This window comes from Anas acuta, chromosome 19 (genome assembly GCF_963932015.1).
Source record: "Anas acuta chromosome 19, bAnaAcu1.1, whole genome shotgun sequence".
Taxonomy (NCBI): domain Eukaryota; kingdom Metazoa; phylum Chordata; class Aves; order Anseriformes; family Anatidae; genus Anas; species Anas acuta.
In genome coordinates, this window is record NC_088997.1 from 10,604,052 (window position 1) to 10,625,680 (window position 21,629).

Here is a 21,629-nt window from a genome sequence, read left to right on the forward strand (position 1 = left end):
CACAAAAATAAACCAAAGATAGAGGAAATCTCAGCCAAAGCAGTAGCAAAAAGCACCCAAGCAGCAAAGCAAAGCAGCTAAATGCTTTGCAATAAGGACTGGAAGAGGACAGATCAAGCCTCCCCATGTGGGCCAAGGTTAAAGAAGGCAGGAAGAAAACCATGTGCCTGCATTGTTTTGTTTATCTGAAATTGCTTTCCACACATTAAAACAAGGCGTTGATCTCTGTAGGGCTGGATTTAAGGAAAATCACAAAGGCAACACTTACCCTCAAGAGTAAGCAAGAGAAAGGAACAAAATCAAATCTGCAAATGTGGAACATTTTTTTTTTTTTTTCCCAGCAACCAATGTTTCTTGGTTAAAAGACAGATTGGAAAAAGGAATAAATCCTCTCTGGGTGTTTCACTGGGAACAAGGCAAGGTGGCAAAACCCTGCTCTGCCTCCTTGACTATGGGTGAATTGTGTTTCAAATTCTGGCCAGGGCAAAGGCTTGGCCCAGAAATCACCAGAGTATGAAAGCAGCAGAAGCTGCTTGTTTTGGTGCTTACAATGGCAGTGCTGTCTAGCAGTTGCTCTTTTTCATGTTATCACTTCTGATGACTTTAAAACGATGGCTTTTAACGCCCTTTGCTGCTCACAGTGCTGTTGAGATGTACAGCCAAAAGGTTTAGATGGAGGACAACTTGCTTTTCAACAGCCAAGGCCACAACATTTAACACTGCTAGAAGTCATTAATCATTTAAAATATATATACATACACACTTGCAAGAATTTCCAATTATCTACACCATGGGCAACTTGGAATAATACCTGGGGAGTGGGTGTCTGAATTCCTCTGTGTTCCTAGAGAATAGCATCTCTGATTTTATTAGGATAAGATTTTTGCTCTGAAGTATTTCTGATGCAATTATAAAAACAGATGGAGAAGGAAGATGCACATGGGCAGCATTAAAACACCACTGTCTGTGCTAAAAGCTCTTGAGGCAAGGAAAACTGATAAGCACATGGACACTTTGGGACATCAGCGGCTCAGTAGGAATGAGCACAGACAGGCTAGCAAAGGCAGGCAGGGGTGAGGGACTGAGAAAAAAACAGGGATCCTGGGCTTGGCTGGCCGAGTGCTCTGGGAAATGGTCCTCTCTGCAGGAGGGAGTGTACTTGTGATGCAGCCAAAGTTGTGACAGCTTGGGTTGTGTGCCAGAGGCACACGAGCTATATGGCTGAGATTTGCCTCGGGGTTAAACCTGCCCGACCTCGGCACATTTTAGAGGTTATGAAGCAGTTTAAGTAGTCACCCGTGTGAATCCTCCCTCTGATACACCCCTTCTCCCCAAAGCACTCGGTTGTTTCTGTGCTCCAAAGGCTGACAGGCATGAGGTTTTTGTATCTTCGAGGAGTGACATTTCAGAGAAGTGGCTACAGGAGTTTTTGAGCGCATGCCACCAGATCACGGAGCAGATGACCTCATTCATTAGCCACCACAGGACCATCGCTCACATTTCCACTACCTGCTGAGGCTGCAGCCTGTCCCTCCTGTGCCATCCCAGCTGCCCAAGGAGGCTGGGGACAAGAATCCTGGCATCCTGCAGCATCACAAACCCGCTCAGATCTGATGCGGTTTGTTTTCAGAACTGTGAAATCTGAAACATGTATCAAAAACACGGATCACCCTAATTTAATTAAAAATTTATCTTGCCGATCCGATCATATCCTAAAAACAACTGCAAGTTCTGCCTGTGAGATAAGATTAGTTATTGGGATTTCAGAAGTCATGCTCCCTTGATACCTTATTACACACTGAGACAGCTCTCCAGGAGCTGTTAAATTCCTGCTTGCTGCAGAGACTTACAGAAATAAAATGTGTGGCACTTGGGCTGATTCCCCACATAGGCAGAGAAGAAATGGGGTGAGGGAAATAAGAGAAGCAGTGGAGCTACTAGAAACACATACGGATATGTGCTCTGCTACAGAGAACCCATGGGCCAGACAGAAGATCCCTAAGTCCATGTTGACCAGAAAAAAGCGTGTTTTGGTCCAATGCACAGTGCTTACAAGTGAGAGGGCGGTGGTTTGTACCCCACTGCCACGGCTGGCTGCAAAGCCCAGCACAGTCGAGTGCTGCACACCTTTGCAATCTGTGCAAAGAAGAGCACTGTCTGTGCAGAGCTCCTCATGGACAATGAGGGGAAGACATGAAAAGATTGCTAATTAAAACCATTAACTGATTTACTTTTCCCCTGAGCCGCACAGAAATAACTTTCCAAAGCAATAGCCCAAGCTTCAGCTTTTGCATTGCTATATTTTAGCAATTACAGTGAAGAAGCAGGCAATCTTAGCACAATTCAGCACGGGCCTTTCATCTAGCAGCAGAGCTAATTACTTAGACAGCATCTGCTCGTGGGATTATGTTACATGACGGGTGTCTTGCAGACTCACTTCTGACTGAGGGGTGCTCACTGGAATGCTTTGGCTTTCCAAATGTGGTCCCATCACCCTTAAAACTCTGCCTATTCTTGAGCAAGAGGCATTATGCATGGCTATATATAGAAAAACAGATTTTCTAGGTCAGAACACAAGAAATACTTTAGGCTTAGGTACCCTACCCCATTCCAAACAGAAGAGAGACATGAAACATGGAGTTTATCATAATTCAAAGAGTATCACCTTTTTATTGCTGGTGATATTTTAAGTCAAATCTGAAAGTCTGTAGCTGACTTGTTCATACTAAAAGCAACAGAGACTTCATCATCCAGCCACCCCCAGTGACCTGTAGATTGAGATATAATGCTACTGCCCTTTGAAATTCAATTGAATTGTCATTATGGCCAAAAGATCCTCCAATTTTGTAAATATAATGCAGTTGTCTTAAAACACCTCGACAGCAAATGCCCTATTTCATTGCAGCTGTAGAGTGTTTTCAATCAACATCTAAATTAATGTCTTTCTTATCATGATGATCCAGCAGTTCAAGAGATCCTGAAATCCAATATCAGGTGTTAGGGCCTGATACCATCTCCAATATTAGGGCCTTCCACTTCCAGCTTCCATTTTAGTAATAGTATGTTTCAAATTTATGGATCTGTTTGTGTTTGGTCCTACTTTCTATTAGCTGTATCTTCTTCCTGCTCTTTATGTTGACACTGTTAACAAGAAATGCTTCCAGCCCCAGAGCAGTGGAGGCTTTGAACCTATAGCTCTAGGTTTTCAGATTACAACCCCTCTGAAACATTAAGAACTAAAGGTCTCACAGTCAGATATTGTCTTTATCCCCAGTGACACAAAAGTCTTGTCAACTGCCTTTCATATCACAAATTCGTTGATACTGTTTATTTCAGATGTGATTATTACACTTGCTTTGGTTTTCTATTTCACCAGAGCATCATGTTCTTTTAAATGAGCTCTCTGCACACCCACTGTGACCGCAGCAGGACCTGCTGACACACAGGAATTCTCTGGAGCTGTGTCCCGCTCCCTCTGGTTGTGGTGTTGGAGAGCACCATTTAACACCCACTACCTCTGCGGTTATAAATCACATTGCTCCAAATGCATCTCCTGCCTGTGACTAACCAAGGATGAATATGGCCAAAGTGCTGGCCTGGGATGGAGCTAAGAGACAGCACAGAGGCTCTTGTGCATCTATGTGTCCTGCAAAACTCGAGGAAATGTTTGCACACAGCATCCAGCAAGTCAAAATCACCACGTGAGTTTTGCAGGTTAATGTCAGGAATTTACATCTTAATTTCAAGAGGAAAATACAACCCTCAGGGCTATTTGGTCAGCACCTTTAGCAGTGCTCCTAGCATGGGCTGCAGTCATGTACCTCCTTCCCCGCCTGCCCTACAGCTCTCAGCCAGCTGGGTTCATGTAGCATCTGCAGACAGAAAACAATCACTGTGTCCCAGCTTGGGGGGGACCAGCCAAGTGCCAAATGAGAACAAAAGAATGAGCAAGGTGACCAAATCCCATCCCCACCATTGAGTCCACTGCTGGTGCTTTGGTGGGGCAGGCATGTTCAGCTCCCACCAACAACTGCTGACTGCTAAGTACCAGCGGTACTTACCAATGTAAATACGAGTCCAGATGAGACTCGTGGTCAGATTTGCCACAACTGACAGCTTTAGTATTGTTCTAACCAAAAAGTGACACAAAAGCTCTAATTTACTTCTGGACAAGCATCAGGAAGTGTCAAGCATCATCGGAATATCAGTGTGGGCAGATGACAGCATTGCAAGCAGCAGCTACTCCAGGCTGCCCCACTGTCAATGTAGTGCTAGAAAAATAAAGGTTTGCAGAACCTTGTGCCCTGGAAACCTCTGCTCACACGTGTCCTCGGATACTACCTCCTACCCTTGGCTTTCCTGTGGGACTCCATCCAGTGCATGTCCTGTGCCCTGCTCAAAGCAGGGACTGCTTGAATAGGAACAGGTTGCCCAGAACTGTGTCCACTCAGGCTTCGAATATCAGCAAGGACAGAGACTCCAACAGTGCAATAATTTCTAAAAATCATCCTACAAAGCAAGAAGCAGGAGCGGTGCTTACCAAGGCAGATCTTGCTGAGGTCAGCAGGAATACTGTACAAATTAGCCATGTTTTGCAGGACAGACCCAGAGACACTAACTAACCTTAATCATCTACAGATCAGTAACAGGAGAAATAAAAGCAGTCATGCATTTGGGGGCTGATCAGAGAAGCAAGAGCCATTGTCCAGACACTGCAAAAGTGTCCTGCAATCACATGTTTGAAGAGTAAATTATATTGTTAGCACACAAGGATGCTGAAATATTGTCTCTGTGAGGCTGAGCCGCACTAATTCCATTTCCTGCTACCTTTCAGGTGATCAGCTTTTCAGCAGTAACACAGCCTTATAACATCTAGTTCCTCTACACATACATATATTGTCATACACATAGCTACCTGCGGCAGCGTGCGTGGAGGTATTTGTGCCCCCTTTTTGTTGAAGGAATTAAGATCCAAGCATCCGAGGCATGACCTGATGAAAACCATGTCTCCAATGCATTAAAAGCAGTGCAGCACTTCTCCCTGCCTGCAGACAGCTTGGAGCCTCTGGTGTGGTGGCATCCATGAGAAATCAGAGCCTGAGCGTCTACCCAAAGGCAGCACCCAACAGTTGCGACCTACTTTTATCAAAGACTCTAAGACCAGGATTTAATTTTGCAGGTGCTAAATTAACTGGATGGAGATTTAATTTCAGGAGCAATTTAGATGTCTATCAAATACTACATGCGAGACAGGCCTGGAGGTTCTGAAAACAGCCCGAGCCCATGACAGTAACACAAACAACCCTACAGAGGTTTTGTTGCAGGCACCATCTCCCTGTGAGGTTCACCATGACCCTGTGTGAATCATGGCTGGGATGTTTCAGCACGCTGTGGAACAGGCACATTCAGAGAAGGATTAGAAGAGCTGTCCTCAGTGGAGACAATGCTTGTTTCATGTTCAGAAAAGGAGCATATGTATAAGCAAGATGCTGCATTTGCCAGCAACTTCCAAGCTGCAATAAACCACACACCATAGATTTCTGTAATCATCAATTCTCATTACAATTTGAATTTTAAGATTATATGTACTTCCTCTATACCCTAGGACGCATGAGGGTGATAGATCACTTTCAGAGTGTTTCAGATTCGATGGTCTGTCTTCTATAAACCAAGTTATTCCTACCTTCACTTCCCATCTGCTTCTACGGCTGCGTGTGCTCCAGGAATGAGCGTGGGTACAGCAGCGTGCTCAGGATCGGTGATGCCAGCAGCAACGTATCCGATGCTGGGGCACTTTGTCAGGGATGATAAGTGAAGTCAGCAGCGATTATCAAACGGGCGGAAAAGAGCCGGGGTGGAAGCGGAGAGAGGATTAGATTTTTTTTTTTCTAGTGCATTTTAATGGACTTTAATCAGCCACTCTATGTTGATTACCATAAACCTTTCGTGTCTATGTTTCATATGCAAGTATGCATGACGGTGATTGATACGGGTTTTTAACTCACCTAATTTAATTCCTGTACAGCAATCAGCAGTAGCTCTCTCCGCAGCAATCAGACCGGCCCGTACGGGAGATGAGAAGAGTTCGGCAGGGCTAGGGTCTGTCCCCACCGCTCCCTGCCCCTGCTCCTTGCCTGGATCCTGCCATCTCACAGCCCTCCTCGTCCTTGGCCGTGGACAGAAATAACATTGGCAACACTTGTCACGGAGAGAGGGGCTGTCAGAAAAGAAAGATGCAGGCTGCCAGAGGAGAGATTATTCTTCAATATATGGATCATGATCATCTTTTCCCCATAGGAAACCAGAGGGATCTGCAGGAAGGTTGTAGAGAGAACAATTCACTGCTACAACAGAGAAAACTGCACTCAAAAAACAGTAGTGCAGCAAGATCTGCAAATATCTGCCTCCACTCATAGAGATACCTGCCCTAAATGAGGTGCATTTCTACTGCCTTGGAAGCAAGCCAGGCTATGTGTAACGACCAAAAAGCTATGCCCAACAGTTACACTTGACAAATTACTACAAGTTTAAAAAATGGAAAAGCACACATCAAATATGTTAAAGTAATTTTCGTTTTGCCAGTTTCTAAATGGAACCATTTTCTGTTACATACGATATAAAAGAAAATCCATTTGGTTTGCTTGCTGAAAAACATACTGCAGACAAATAAGAAGGCTGTGTTACTTGCAAATAAGCAAACCTTCAGAAATCATTTAAAAACATGTTGATAAAAATAGGCACATATTTTTCAGTAAAAACAATGCAGAAATTGTAGGAATAATGACAATTTCAAAGAATTTTTGATGAAAGTTTTACATGGGAAATAATAAAGGGTATTTTTTTGATAAAATTGGATTCACAAAAACATTTTGGTTATCTCAAACTTTAAGTATTATTTATTCTCTATGGTATTATCTGGCTTCCCTAAAAACACCAATCTAAATGGGAAAGGAAGGAACTCAGTACCAATAGGCAAGACCCGGCTCTTGCCTTAGCTCCTAAGGTCTCAGTCTTGAAAGTTTTATATTAGTGTTTCTCTGCATGTGCCTGTATGTCCACCACATAGCAAGAAGATTCACATCCAAGCACACAATTTAAATCATCTCTGCAAACTGAGAGCAAGCTCCAGAAGCTTGGCTCTGGATAGCTCACACACATCCCCTTCCAGCCCATAAGGCTGCTCTGAGTTGGTATTTTGGACTAACCCACTCTCCTGCCCTGTCCCACAAAAGTTTGCTTGCTTCTTGTACACCTGTTATAAAGTCTCTGTTCTGAGGTATGAGGTATGTGCAGCACAAAAATGGTGCTTTTTTCCAAAGTTGTGTGATTAAATGGGACTAAAGTGGGCCCCATCCTACACAGGAGGAAATATGAAGCTGAGAACACCTACAGACGATGCAGAGGAAGGCAAAGCCTCAGGACCAGAGCTGGGGTCTCACTTCAGCTGCCTAGACATACACTTGTTGTAGTGGTTTCTTCTTGTTCTCTTAAACATTTTACAAAGTTAACGAAGCAACAAATATCCTGGGGAAAAGGTATTCTTTTTTCTGCAGAACTCCAGTGCCTGCCTTTCTGAACAAAACCAGCAATTCCTGGAGGATTTCATCATCATTTCATTCTACAAATAAAATTCTTCATTCCACTTTTGCTCTGAAACTGCCCTTGGGATTCAAGCACTTTTGAATGTCAGTAGGAAAAGAGATACAGTCTAATGAAGGCTATTTGAATAACTACAGGAGAATTTCTGACTTCAGTGCAGTTTTCCATGTAGTCTGTATTAAAGATGGCATTAGAAAAATGCAAGGATGTGGCTGAGAGGTAGCAGAAATCAGAATTGGGGAAAGGATGTATTTTAACCTAGCACATGGGCCAATTTTGTGACAGCATATGCCCATGTATCAGCTAGCCATAAAATATACACTAAGCATAACTTACTTGTCTCTTGATACAATGGTACAAGCACAACCCAGCACCGAGGTTGTGCTGAGGTGCACGGGTTTATCTCCGTGGAGGATCACAGTTCCTGAAAGCCCTGAAATCTGGCACCTACATGCAGCCTGTCTGCCTTCGTGACAGCTCTTTTCATATTCTGCTCCCCTAAAAAGCATCAATTTATTTCATTTGTCTTTTCATTGCTCTGTCACTTCCAAAAGTTGGAAGGAATTGAAGCCCGGTGCACGCGGGGGGAGCTGACGGATTGACAGTGACGTCTTGTACTAATCATCCCCTAGGAAAGCAGCCTCCAGGGGAAAAACATCTAAACTAACACACTCAGCAAGAGTAGAAAGAGATTAAAAACATGCAAATCATTGTTATATGATTACTTTTTTTCCCCATCTCTCTTCTACACTGTTCTCCAAAAATGGGGGCGTTTCCATGAGCTCCATGAACCTGTGCATCTTGATCAGTTATTGCTCAAGGCTTGTCTCTCTCTGCTCAGCATAGGAAAGTTGGAGACCAGAAGACATCTCTAGAGGGAAAACAAACATCACCCCGGCTCATTTTGAATAGAGATCTTTTCCATATACACTAGACCTGTTTATTTCCATGTAAAGGGGGTGAAAATCAGTTCTGAACACTTGCCACCATGTTCTCACATACATTAAATATTTTCATTGGCTTTCTTGGGTTGCTCTGGACTTCTTCCGCAAGCTTGGCCAGCATCTGTACCCTGATACATCTTCTTAACTGTGACCAAATGTACTGGTTACTTAATTACTTATTTTAATTACCACTTTGTAGTGGTGTGTTACCAAACAGTAACAGTAAAAACAAATTTCCCTGTGGAACAAAAGACTACATCTAGACCACCAGCCCTACAGACCCCATGCATCTCAGAGAGTAATATTTCTTTCTTTGCCAGCACAGAAATCAAACCTCCACAGATGGTAAAAATGAAGGGGAACAAAAGTGCACAAAGAAACAATTTCTCAACAAAGCAACCAATTTGCTTTAATAAAGACCTTAAGGAATTTCTCCTGAAGATCAGCATCTTTACACCCACTTGGAAAAACTATGCTATGCCTTTGCTGGAAAACCGTATTAATAAAGTCAGACTTCAGGGAAGAGGATGGGGCTACCAGAGCCTGCCTGGCTCAAACAGGGTTTGAAGCAGGAGGAGCATGCTCTCATTCCCTGTGCACCACCCAGCAATCCACAAAATTCTTGCCAAACAGTAAAAAAAGAACAAACAAATGTGCAGCAGGCTTGTTTGCAGCACTCATGTCACAAGGGTTTGGAGAAACCAAGAAAGGAGCTTGTGCAGACTGTAGGGGTAAGGGAAGGAAGGTTTGTGGCCAGGCCCTGTCCCACCTCTCACCATGCAGAGGGGCTGGCAAAATAGCAGGGAAGGAAAAGGGGGTCTCAAGGCCATGAGTGTTAGACAGCCACGTTCCCACCTTCCCCTGTCCTCAGTACTGGTGGAGGACAGGAGGCAGGGGAGTATGGAGCTGGCTGCATCTGCAGCATGGCCGGAGCACCTCCACCCTGGTGGCCAGGGAAACATCTCTATCCTGATGGCCTGCAACTGAGAAACACAACATTTAGCCCGTGTGCCACTTGGGGCTCAATGGTACCAGGTACCTTCCTGTTGGCTTCAGCTGTCAGGCTCCAGCAAACTGTGCTGAAAATCGTGGGACAATCAGTTATACACTGTGCTGTAGAAATTGTCTGGCAGCCAGAACCTAGGGGTCTCTCCTCAATGCCACAGCATCCACCGCTCATCCAGATCACACTAACGAACCTCAGGTGTTGCCTGAGCAATCTATCACCCCCATGGCCCTGCAGCAGTGTGGAAATCGGGGGTGATCAGCTGGGTCACTCTGGGATCACCCTGTCACAGCTGATGGGACAACTGGGAACTCCTGCAGTGGTTCTTTGAAGCTCTCTCTGAATTTTTTCAGAGATTTTTTTTTTCCTCTCTCATTCTTTCCCTCTCCCTCTTTTCCTCCCCCCTCTCCCCTTCCATCTCCCTCTCTCATTTCCTCTCTTCCACTCTTTCTTTCAATTTTATTTTTAGAAGGCTTTTTTAGCTTTTCTTTTTCATAAAAGATCATTTTTCTTTCTGAACGCATTTGTTTGTTGTTAACGGTTGCCCACACTTTTGCTTTTTTGTTGTTATTGTTTGTTTGTGAGTGATGGAACATCTTTTTTCCTGTTCTTCCCTCTCATTCTTCTCTTGAAAACCTCAATGAAATATTCACAATACTTTTAATCCACTGAAAGCCACAACTTGGAGGCAGGTCACTATAAGGATTTCCATCCCAAAGAGGGGACTCTTTACAAAAGAGAAGTAGAAATAGATGACCACCACCATGAGGTCTCTTTTAAACAATTCCCAAGTTCTGACCTCCATGAAAATCAGACTTCACTTTCCTTATCGTCAGTTAAAACTCCCCTCCACAACACAAAAGCAATAAAACAGATGATTTTCTCACAAGAACACAGAGTAACCAGGAGGGATGGATCCTGAGATCTGCTGATGGTTTAGGATTTATGGAAACTGAAACTCCCCTGCATGAAACACACCTCCTTTGCTCCAACACCCATTGGTGCCTTTCAAAGGCACCAAAGTGCATTTAAAGAAAAAAGACACCCACTCCAACAAATCCAGAACCATGATTTTAAGGGGCCGAGCAGTGGGCACAGAGATGCTGGGGCCTGACACAACTGAGAAAACAAAACAAAACAAAACACACACAAAAAAACAGGAACTCTCTCCCCATCCCATAGTTTGGATACCCACGTACTCATCAGCCGATAATCATATGCACTTACCTTTCCTACACATCACTGCCCACATTTCTAAGCAAATCACTGAGAAAATCACAGTGCAGTTCCTATTTCATGCATCAGTCAGGAACAAAAACATCCCAGTGACACACAGAAACGCAGACTGGGTTTATATATAAGACGACAGGAAAAAAAAAAATAACCTCTGTACTGTGAGAGCTGGCTGGTGTGCATGTACATGAATACTTCAGGGTGCACAAAAAACCTGAGCCACCACCTGCCGGGACAGTTGTATTTTGTCATCCAGCAGGCAGGAGGCCTCTTGTTGTAAACTGCCTACTTTAAATATATTTTGAATGAAAGCTGTAGTGTCTTTCAGAAGGCAAAATGTACAAGTAAGCTGTTTGAAGCTACAAAACATAGTCTGACAACAAAGTCTTGCTTTTCTCCTGCTATTGGTACCGATCCTGCTTTGGTTCATAAATGCCTTCAAAATGTTGCAATTTCCAATGCCTCCAGTTTTGAGCTCTATATTTGACTTGAGAGAACCTGATTTTGTTGCAGGGAAAAATATGTACTACTGAAAACAAGGTCCCCTAACAGCAATAGATTTAAAATGAGGCTCCCCAAACATTATTGCTCATTCACGCCCTCTGGCAACCTCATACACTGCAAAGTGGGTAGAAGGATGTGACACTCTCACCACAGCACCACCACCATGACCCAGCCCATGAGCATCTCCAATATTCACGTCTATACCTGCAGCTGTCATGGCACTTCTGTGCTTGATCTTCAGACTAAGAACAAAGAGAAGTCTCTTGCTGATGAATTCATCACCTGCAAGTGTTCAGCTTTCACTGTATTGTGACAACAACCACTGAGTGCAATGTACTCAGTGGGAATGTCTTTGTCAACAAAAGGAGAGTTAATAAGGCAGCCAGAACCGGTCTCCTTCTACTGATAACAGCCTCATCACTGACAGAGCTGGCTTCCTGCACATTAATCAAAAAAGGCACTTGAAACCCTTGGCAGGGCTCATTTAGCTGTCCCCAGCACACACATCTCCATCTGAGCCACTTTTTTAGACTTGATACCAAATGGAGAAAAACTGGCACTTCTGAAGTGTGATGTATCTCTTCCTGAGGTGGATGTCTGAAGCAGATCCCTGAATTGCACCCTAGAAGTGTCTATTTCTCACTATTAACTTTAAAGGGAGTCTAAAAATGCAGATGTCCCAGGTTAGCTGAGATGAACTGAGCACAATCCGTACTGGTTAGTCACCCTGCTCATTGCTGTGATGCAGTCATCTGCATCCTCACAAAGGGAATTTTCACAACATTTTAAGACTGGATATAAGAAAAGAAAATACCAAATCTAAAATGCAAGATCAGACATTACAAGGCACATTTGATTTTGGAAACTGTAAGCACAGCCAGGATGCTGAAGCTAACAGTGCAGCAGGTCAGCTTAATAACTCCAGGTGAGTAGGACCCAGTATTACCTGTCAAAGGAAAGGTGGCAGCTTAATGCTTGGGGATGCTTGGGTACTGAGAAAAATTTCAGTGGTTCCTGTGGAAGAGGCAATGCCAAGGTTTTCAACCAGTCCTTCAGTTTGATGGTATCCAGCATGGGAAACTGAAAATTGGGCAGATCTTTAAGAAGTTCAGCACTTCTTTTCTGTGGAAACAACTCTTCTTTAAGATATTGAAGGTTCAACAACCAAAACGCGGGCACCCACATTGCTGTTGACATTAAAAATATTGGTGGAGAGTGGAGGTTTTTGCTTCCTGGAAGAAGACTCTATTGAGGTGTGCTCTTTGGGGTGAAGGTACATGTGTGGTGCAATGGTACGGCCCCAGTTAACCTTCACTGACCTCCAAGCATCATGTTTTGGCACTTGCAGCTGCAGAGTTTTCTGATTCAAATCTCAAAGTAGTTAATAAGAGGGAGGCCACTTGCACGTGCAGTAGGTCTGCATATACCATCAAAACATCTTTCCTCCCCAAATCTCATCTTTTTTTTTCTGAGTCTAAACTACATGCAACTTAGCCCAGCTGTGACGTTTGCCCTCCCAGAGCCACCACAGACCTTGAGCATCTCCTGGTACCCTGAACTGCAAAAACTAACTCTGTAATTTTAAACAACTCAGAGGCAGAGCAAAGTCTGGTTGGACTCCAGAGAGGTCAATTTGAGATGATTCTTTGAAAGGCTGAAATAGCAGCAACCAAAATCCTGAAATCGGGGGGTATTTGCAGCAAGGCAGCTCATGACCAGCAAAAGCTAACAGTGCAAGATGTAAATTGCCCCTGGTTTAGCAGCGTCCCAGAATTGTGCAGAATTGCGCTGCACTGGCCGAGGAAGAGGAGGAAGGCGAGAAGGGGAGGCCACACACTCCCTGTGCCCAAGGGGTGTTATTTTGGCAGTTCCGTGGTCTGTGCTGATGGAGGGTGGTTGGATCTGTTACCATGTGAGATTGCACACAGAGACACAAACACTTCCTCTGCAACTTTGGCAAGGCTGATCTGCCATCAGCAAATTGACTCCTTTGTGGAGAGAAGTGGAGAAACTTCGGGTACAGGGAGAAATTGTGTTAGATTTATCTACTGTACTTCATATGAAAAAATCTTTCTCTGAGCAAAACCATCTTTGTACTGAGCCAAGCAAGAGTCAGAAGCACACTCCACTCACCCCGACAGCCTTATTCCCTGCCTTGCCTCCCACGCCATCACCCGCCAAGTATCTCCATACCCTGCCCTGTGCCTCCGAGGTTCCCACACATTTTCTCCTTCATTTCACTCTATTAAAGCACTAATTGATTGACCAGATCACGAGAGCCCAGATCTCTCCCCCGGGATGCTGTTGCATTTGCAGTGACAACTGAAAACAGATTATGGATGGGCAGTTTTGCACAGCAACTCATTAAAGCATCAGCAGCCGTGCTGTGAGGATGAGATCTCCGTGTCCTGTCCCAGCATGTCCCTCTGATCTACCATGTTCACAGCGGCTCTGAGCCCCCCTCACCTCCCTGCACCCCCTTCCCAGCCAGTGCACTGCAGGGCGTGCTCCTTACTCTACTTTTGCTGCATTCAGGAAATAAAATGCCGTCTGGAGCAAGTGCTCTGCTTCCTCTGGGCTGTTCCTGTCTACCTGTCCTTCCTTGCAGGGAGGGATCTAGCTTTGGCTGACCCCGCTCATCCACCAAAGCTCATAAAAAACAATGTATTCCTCCCCCTGAGGAAAGGTATAGGGAGGCCTGGGGAAATGAAAAGGTTTTCCCAAGCCCAGAACACACAAGGAGCTGCAGAGCTGCTCTGCCTGCAGGACAGCCTGCTCCTCCAGCTGTCCCCCCCCAAAGCTGCAGAGGCATTGCTCTGGTGGAAAAATGAGCAGATCCCCAAGTGGCATCTCCCAGCCACAAACACCATGTTGGTATTCCGGTCTTCCTGCTTCCGAAAAGCAGCTTTATTTATCCAAAAACAACCAGCCTCCTCCTGAAAGCCAGTAAATTATACTGGGTGATATCGAATGCGACAAGTGGGCACCATGTCTGAGTGGATGATACAGTGCTGTCCCCTCTTGCAAAACAAAGCTTCTGGATATCCTTGCTCGGGCTGAAATGTTTAGTGCTGGCTGAAATGATGTTCCTTGTAGCTTCCATGTGCACAGAGTGAAGAGAGGAAAAAAATTGCAGGCAGCAGTTTGCCTCACAAATGATCCCCATGCAAAGTATTGACTTTATAAAATAATCTCATCAGTGCTGCTGAGTAGAGTTTATTCTGCATCCAATGCAGATACAAACACGTTGTTTAACAATTCCAACTTGTTCTTACTTCAAAAAGCATTTAAGCCAAGACAGAGAGGTTTGTTTTAATTAAAAGCCTATAATTCAAGATTATTATTGCTCCTGTTCCTGTTGCTTACCCCCAGACACTGGAGATTCCCTATGCTATGTTCTGTGCAAAGTATTTAACACTTACTCCCAGAGGTCTTTGCACTTAAAAAAAAAATCTGAGAAAAAAAGTGTTAATGAATACAAATCCCCAGATCCTCCCCTCTCTCTCTTTTTTTTTTTTTTTTTTTTTAAACCCTCTCCCTCTCTGGGAATGGCAGGGCACAGTGGATAGATTTGGATTTTATTTGGCAAAACAAGGAGCTAATATTTACCAGTAGCGATGTTTGCCTTTTCTGTAATGCTCTTGATCTAAAGTGCTTTGCAGACCTGAATGGCCATGCACTGGAAAGGCCTCTAAACCCGTTTGTACGAAACACAGCCCTCTGAGCGCTCCACTGGAACTGCACTTGTCTTCCCTGAGCTCTGGAAAAACAAATTCTCATGCCTGAAAATTAATCAAATAGCATCTCTCTGATCATGCAATGGCAACCAAATCACTGCAAATCACTGCCTGAAGCATTAAAGACAACCAGCTTCAAGGCACTAAGTGTGAACTCCAGCAGGAGCAGCTCAGAAATGGTGGCAAGGCAAGGGATGGCCGACCACTCTTTAAAAATACAGAGGGAAAAAGATGGAGAAGGAAGAGGGCAGGCACTCTGCAAAGGGCTAACACACCTGCATGGGGCCAGGCCCACCTCCTCCTATCAGCTTCTGAAACAGGGCTCATTAGGTACTCCAAAAATCTCATCTATGGTAATTTTTTGCAGAACCACAGACTGCTCGAAGTTCGCAGGGACCTCTGGGTCCATCTGGTCTAACCCTCCTCCAGCAGGGCCACCCAGAGCAGGGTGCCCAGGACCACCTGCAGGTGGCCTTTGAAGATCCCCAAGGAGGAGACTCCAGCACCTCTCTGGGCAGCCTGTGCCAGTGCTCGGTCACTGCACAGCACACAAGTGCTGCCTGGTGCTCAGAGGGAGCCTCCTGTGCCCCTGTTTGGGCCCACTGCCTCTGGTCCTGGCACTGGGCACCACCAAAAGGAGCCTGGCTCCGTCCTCTTTGCACCTTCCCATCAGGTATTTATGGGCATTGATGAGGTCCCCCTGAGCGTGCTCTTCTCCAGGCTGAGCAGTCCCATCTCTCTCAGCCTCTCCTCACAGCAGAGGGCTCCAGGCCCTCCAGCACCTCCATGTCCCTTTGTTGGACTCCCTCCAGTAGCTCCAGGTCTCTCTCCTACTGGGGAGCCCAGCACTGGACACAGGTCTCCAGGTGTGGCCTCGCCAATGCTGAGTGGAGAGGAAGGATCACCTCCCTGCACCTGCTGGCAGCACTTTGGCTAATGCAGCCCAGGATACCATCAGCCTTCTTTGCCCAAGGGCACGCTGCTGGCTCATGGCCAGCTTGGTGCCCACCAGGACCCCCAGGGCCTTCTCTGCCAGGCTGCTTGCCAGCTGGGTGCCCCAGCCTGTCCTGGGGCCTGGGCTTGCTCCTCCTCAGGACTGGACTTTGTGCTTCTCCTTGCTGAACTGCAGGAGGTTCCTGTCACCCATTTCTCCAGCCAGGTCCCTCTGGATGGCAGCATGGCCCCCTGGTGTAAGCGCCACTCCTCCCTGTTTGGTGTCACCTGCAGACTTGCTGAGGGTACACTGCCCCGCCATCCAGATCATTGGTGTTAAACAGGACTGGGCCCAGTATTGACCCCTGGGCTACACCACTAGTTTTTTCTTTACGTTTTTTTTTTCTGCCCCAAACCAGAAAGAGCAGGGCTTTGCTGGCTGCTTCCAGCCTTCAGACTCCTCCTGCCTGCGGTCCTGCGTCCCAAGGAGTGGCTGCCAGTTACAGGGCAGCTCTGCATTTTGGAAAAAATATTTTCAGTGACAGTTAAAGATATTTGTGCATGGGTAGATCTTACTTCCATTTACAAACAGTCAGTACAAGGATAAGAAAATGATTTTGAAGCAGAGCAGGAGGCACCTGGGGATGGTTTCTGCAAAACGGACCTTTGTATGTGCTTCATCTTGCTCGGGAAAGACAGACATTCAGAGATAGGGGAAAGTCAATGTTTCCTCAGCAATCCTGATATCATAGGTCTATATTGACTTGGCCTGAAATAGTATTTGCAGGGATGATTTTTCCCTCCCTCCTCCTAACTAGCTCCTGACCAGGCTGAGGGACCTGGGAGAGCCATTCTAACTGGAGCAGAACTGATCGCCGCTACCTGAGAAAGCAGGAGTCAGCTGCCTTTAACACACCCCAATACAACTCAATTTAGAGCCCACATGGGAAATCAAGGAGGGAAAATACATCTGAGAGACCCTTCATGTCTCTAACACCTGCCAACACACAGGTCTCAGCCAAATCCTGCTTCTCCTGAACTGACCATCACACTGTGGGCAATGTGCAATAGGACGGATGAACTGTTCCCCTATTATTATTGCAAGCCAGTCTTTTCCATGCATGATCTCTCTTTCTCCTTCTTAGTCTTCCACCATTTCTACCCCCTCCTTGTCTCCTGCAGCCCCACTGCTGTTGTTGTGAGATCCTTCCCCTCCGCAGCTTCTGCCATCTGGAGCCGCCTTCCTGTGTCCCACCAACTCGCTCCCAGCTTCGTGTGGAGACACACCGCCAGGCCCTCGCCTGTTCCTCTGAATCCCTCTCTCCTTCTGCTGCTGTTTATTATTTAACTCTGTCGTTACATTATTTAAAACATTATTAAAGCATGCTTGGAATACAGTCCTCACAGAAGTGGCACCTTTGGAGCCAAAATCACCCCAGTTGGAGGGGAGCTCTTTGGATGAAGAAGAGGAAAACACTTTCTGGATGACAACACGGATTTTCTCCCCTGGAACTGATGTAACGAGCCTCAAGATGCCTTTTGCTGCCCGCAGCTTTGATGTGAGATTTCTCAGTAGCACTGCCTGGCCAGCTGGCACCATGGTGGAGTTGTCCCTCCTCATGCCACCCTCCTGCCCTTGTCACCCAGGGCCACTCACAGCCACAGGCCTGTGGGCACCATTCCCTCCTCAAAGTCACTCTTTGGGATCACTGCAGGGGTGAAGTGCTCTAGCATCAGCCTGAACTCATTCTCTCTCCAAGCTGTTCCTTTCCCAGCAAATGTGAAAAATGCACGTGGAGGGGATATGGGGAACCAGCCAGGCCCTGGATCTAAAAAGGGCTTTGTTTCAAATCAGATGTATCCCACAGGAAATGATGCAGGTATGTCACTGCTTTGCTTAAAGACAAGGTAAAACCCCATAGATGGCTTGGGTAAAGCCAGGTAGGAAGGGGCAAAGGGAATTTTTTCCTTGAACAGTTCTTCCCTACATATTTTTGGGGAGGGTATTGGGAAAAAATACTGTATTTGCCTTGAGTTCTCCTACCCAAGGAGCAGCAAAATGTGAGAAGAAGGCTTCTCTTCAAGTGCTTTGAAATCCAGGAGTGTGCTAGGTAAAGAGATGTATTTTTACCTGTACAAGTAAAAGACCATGAACAACTTTTTGGAGGCCTTGGAGCACTCGTGCAAGTCAGTCAAAGCTTTGTTGCCTGCAGACAACCCCAGGGCTGTCCCCCTACCATGGGACCAGTTACCTGGGGTCTCCACACTGTTCACTCATCCCACCACAGCCTGGAGTGCACAAGGGCCACGCTTGCTGCTGCAAGAAAGAGCAAGGCAAATCTGAGCCCAGGAGTCCTGCTGCTCAAAATCCAGAGCACACATCCTCTATTCCTTGCTGACCTTTAAGCAAAGACACCACAAGCATTTCCAAAGGGCTGAAGGATTACTAAATGGCATGGTTAACCTGGGAAATGAATCTTAGGGTGGGCTCCCAACCTCTCATCTTACCCATGAAAGAGCTCAGCCCATGAATGTGATTTTCCCAAGGGGTATCTGTGCTTCATGAACGGCTGCAGGAAGTCAGTCTCACCACTGGCCTGCACTGCACCATTGGCTTGGTGGGACTGGTCAGTGCTTCCTCCTCCCCTTGTTGTTCACATGGTGGGATGGGGCAACAGAACATCCATGATTACCCCAATCCTGCCCTTCGTAAAATGAGTTTTGCCCTTGCGTCCCCCTAGATATATTACAAACCACTGTAGATTCACCAACGCCAAACTCTTGCTTTGAAAATGGAATACTGGAATCCAGACCCAGATTTCCAGGGTTATTTATATCACATGCTGGGAGACCAGGAACAAGTTTTAAAGGACTTTAAAAGACATTTACAAAACTCCACCCAATTCAGTCTGAATAGTGCTGGAGGGCAGTAACAGAAGACAGAAATGTTCATATTCAGGTTTGACTCTTTTGACTCACATAAACTTGGTAACAGCCCAAGTTTATTAGCAAGCAAAGGCTGTTGGGTGATCAATGAAATGAGCAGTAATCTCACAGGAAACCACACATTCAATCCATTGGCAAGAAATGTGCAGCATTGTGGTTTGGGAGATTTTTAATACTTGCCATAACAGCCTGGACTGTCCTTGCTTTTCCAGAAAGGTCTAATCCTGTTTAAAAATCACAATGCACGGCAGATCCCACTGCCAAACCTGCCTCCCCCTCTGATGCTCAAAACCATCAGGACCAAATCACCCCAGAGCAGCAGCAAGGGCAAACCTTGCATTGGCACAAAATTGACCCATCATCAAACCCAGACCTGAATCCTCAGTCTTTGTCCTGAATTCACTGCAGAAGCATCAATCTAACATGACCTGCACAGAAAACCTCACTCTGCTTGGAGCCTCCTTTCACCCCAGCCAAGGGATGGTGAACAGCAGCACACTTCTGCAAGCAGAGCACAGGTTTGAGGTTCCTAACTCAAAAGAGTCATGGAGAAAAATGTTTTTCTCTTCCAAAAATTAATTCCAAAATGCCCCAAGATGTGTTGCACAAATAACTTGGTGTTTTGTTGTGTTCAACTACAGATCGTTTACAGTATGTGCCCACCCTTCCTCTGTCATAGGGCTCAGATGAGAGCAGGTTGCTCCAGCAACATAGGCTGATGATACTCAGCAGACAGCAAGAGGAACCTGAATACCCTTAACACAAGCATTCGCCCTAACAAAACATTTTGTGCTCCCCAACAAATCACTTCTGGAAGCTACTGATAGTTGGCTAAAGTTGCATTTAAAGGAATTACCACTTACCTGCCAGAATATGCTGTCTATTGTATTTCCCAGAAAGCCATCTCTGCCTTCTGATGATACCAGTTTAGGTCCCAGAATGGTCATAAATTCATCAAAATCAACCTGGCCATCCCCTGGAATGAAAGAAAATATCAATATTTTTACTGAAGTACCACTTAGTGCCAATATCTGATAGGCCACCCTGGACCAGCAACACATCACGAAGCCATACACACATGATGGCACCTGCTACATCAACTTCATGGTATGTACAGACCCTAATTTGCTGTAATCCCAATGGATGGCCCATGTTGTAGCATATCCACACTTGAAGACAAGATCAGGTGATGCACAAATAGAGATGAACCGACTGTTCCCCAGCCCCAGAGAGTTTATAGGCAAGTCACTTCTCAAAAAAAAAAAACAATTTGGCAGGAGGACAGCTGCCATTAGCACTGCCAGCGCTCTTCCTCTATTAAGAGACGCTAAAGAGCCAGGTCTCTGCAAAGCTTTTACAAGGCCAACCCCATCCTCCAGAGGAAGGGAGTACACGCAGAGGGAAGAGCCAGACTATTACGAATCCACCAGGCATTTCATTTCAGCTTTCCATCAGCATCCGTCTCTTAAAAGCCCTGTGTGCTCAGCATGCAGAGCAGGCAGTGTAGACACAGCTTCAGTGCCATTAGCAGGAAGGGGAGACTGCTCCTACCATTAATGAACTGAGCCTACGCAGTCCCAAGCCCCTGCAGTATATCGTATGTTTTGTAAATGAGGCATGTGGCTGTTTGAAGTATATCTAAGTATTATATCAAATATAACTCTTCCCTTGGAGAACTTCTGTGATGCTTAATGAAAATGGCAAAAAAAAAAAAAAAAAAAAAAAAAAAAGAAGGAAATTCATGCCTGTTGAAGGATCTTAAAAATACCTGCTTCTCTGAACAGGATAGTTTAATGTTTGCATACCTCTCCTTTCTTTATCTTTCTCTAGACATATCCTCCCACTTGCTACCAGACCAGTTAATACGGGCAGATATATTAGCCCTCCTCCAAGTCCGGAAACAGAATCACAAACTGTATGACTTTTCACTGTGTTTTTTTTTATTATTATTCAAATTCAGCTGAAACTGACTGGATGCACCCCTCCACGTAGTTGCTGTTCTAAGTTATCAGGTGTGAAAAGTGTCTAAAACCATCAGACCAAAGCAGATCAATGCAATGGCTACTATTAAAATGTCACTATTGACTGCAGTACCTGCAACAACCCCCTGTGACAGCTTTGTGCTGCTGCTATCTGTCCTTCTTATTATATTTCATATGCTTGATCTGAGCATATGCACCACTGATTGAAATCTCTCTGTGTCCTTATCTTCGCAGAAACACAATATGAAAATAAGCAGAGTCAAAGTGCTCCTTTGCCAGAATAGTGATATCTACTCACTGAAGAGCTCTGCCCGTAATTTTGTGAGGACAAGAGTGAATATTCTGGGGATGAGCCAGCAACGGGAGCTCTGAAAAGAAAACCCAGCAGGGATTCATAACAGCTTTCATCCTTTAACATGCAAGAAGACCCCATCTGACTGCTAAAGTTGCTCAGACCTTCAGTTTTCAGCATGTGCTGAAGGGTTTTGCAGGCCTGGAGTGGGCTGAGCACTTGCAGGATGGAGCTTATTTCTGGGACAGGTTATTAAGCAGAAAAGGAAAGGAGTGGGGACCCCATCACTTGGAAAGCCGTTCTTTAAAATATTTATGGGCTACGAGAAAATGTGTTCCTTTTGCTTCCCCATGGGAGACATCATTTTATGACATCAAGTCGGATTGTATCAGTCACAGCATGTTGGATCACGTTGGGGAAGGTAATGCAAGGTGACAGTGGGTTCGGGGCAAT

At 45.4% G+C, this 21,629-nt stretch overlaps 1 protein-coding gene across 4 annotated transcripts in view; it reads right to left on the reverse strand.

Annotated features, from left to right (window-relative positions):
- CALN1 (calneuron 1) overlaps positions 1-21,629 on the reverse strand; it is a 157,491-nt gene that overhangs the window by 39,345 nt on the left and 96,517 nt on the right. For all 4 annotated transcript variants that reach the window (XM_068656293.1, XM_068656294.1, XM_068656295.1 and 1 more), the window contains one exon: positions 19,766-19,878. In XM_068656293.1, coding sequence (XP_068512394.1) covers positions 19,766-19,878 — 113 coding nt within the window. The remainder of the gene's footprint in view (positions 1-19,765; positions 19,879-21,629) is intronic.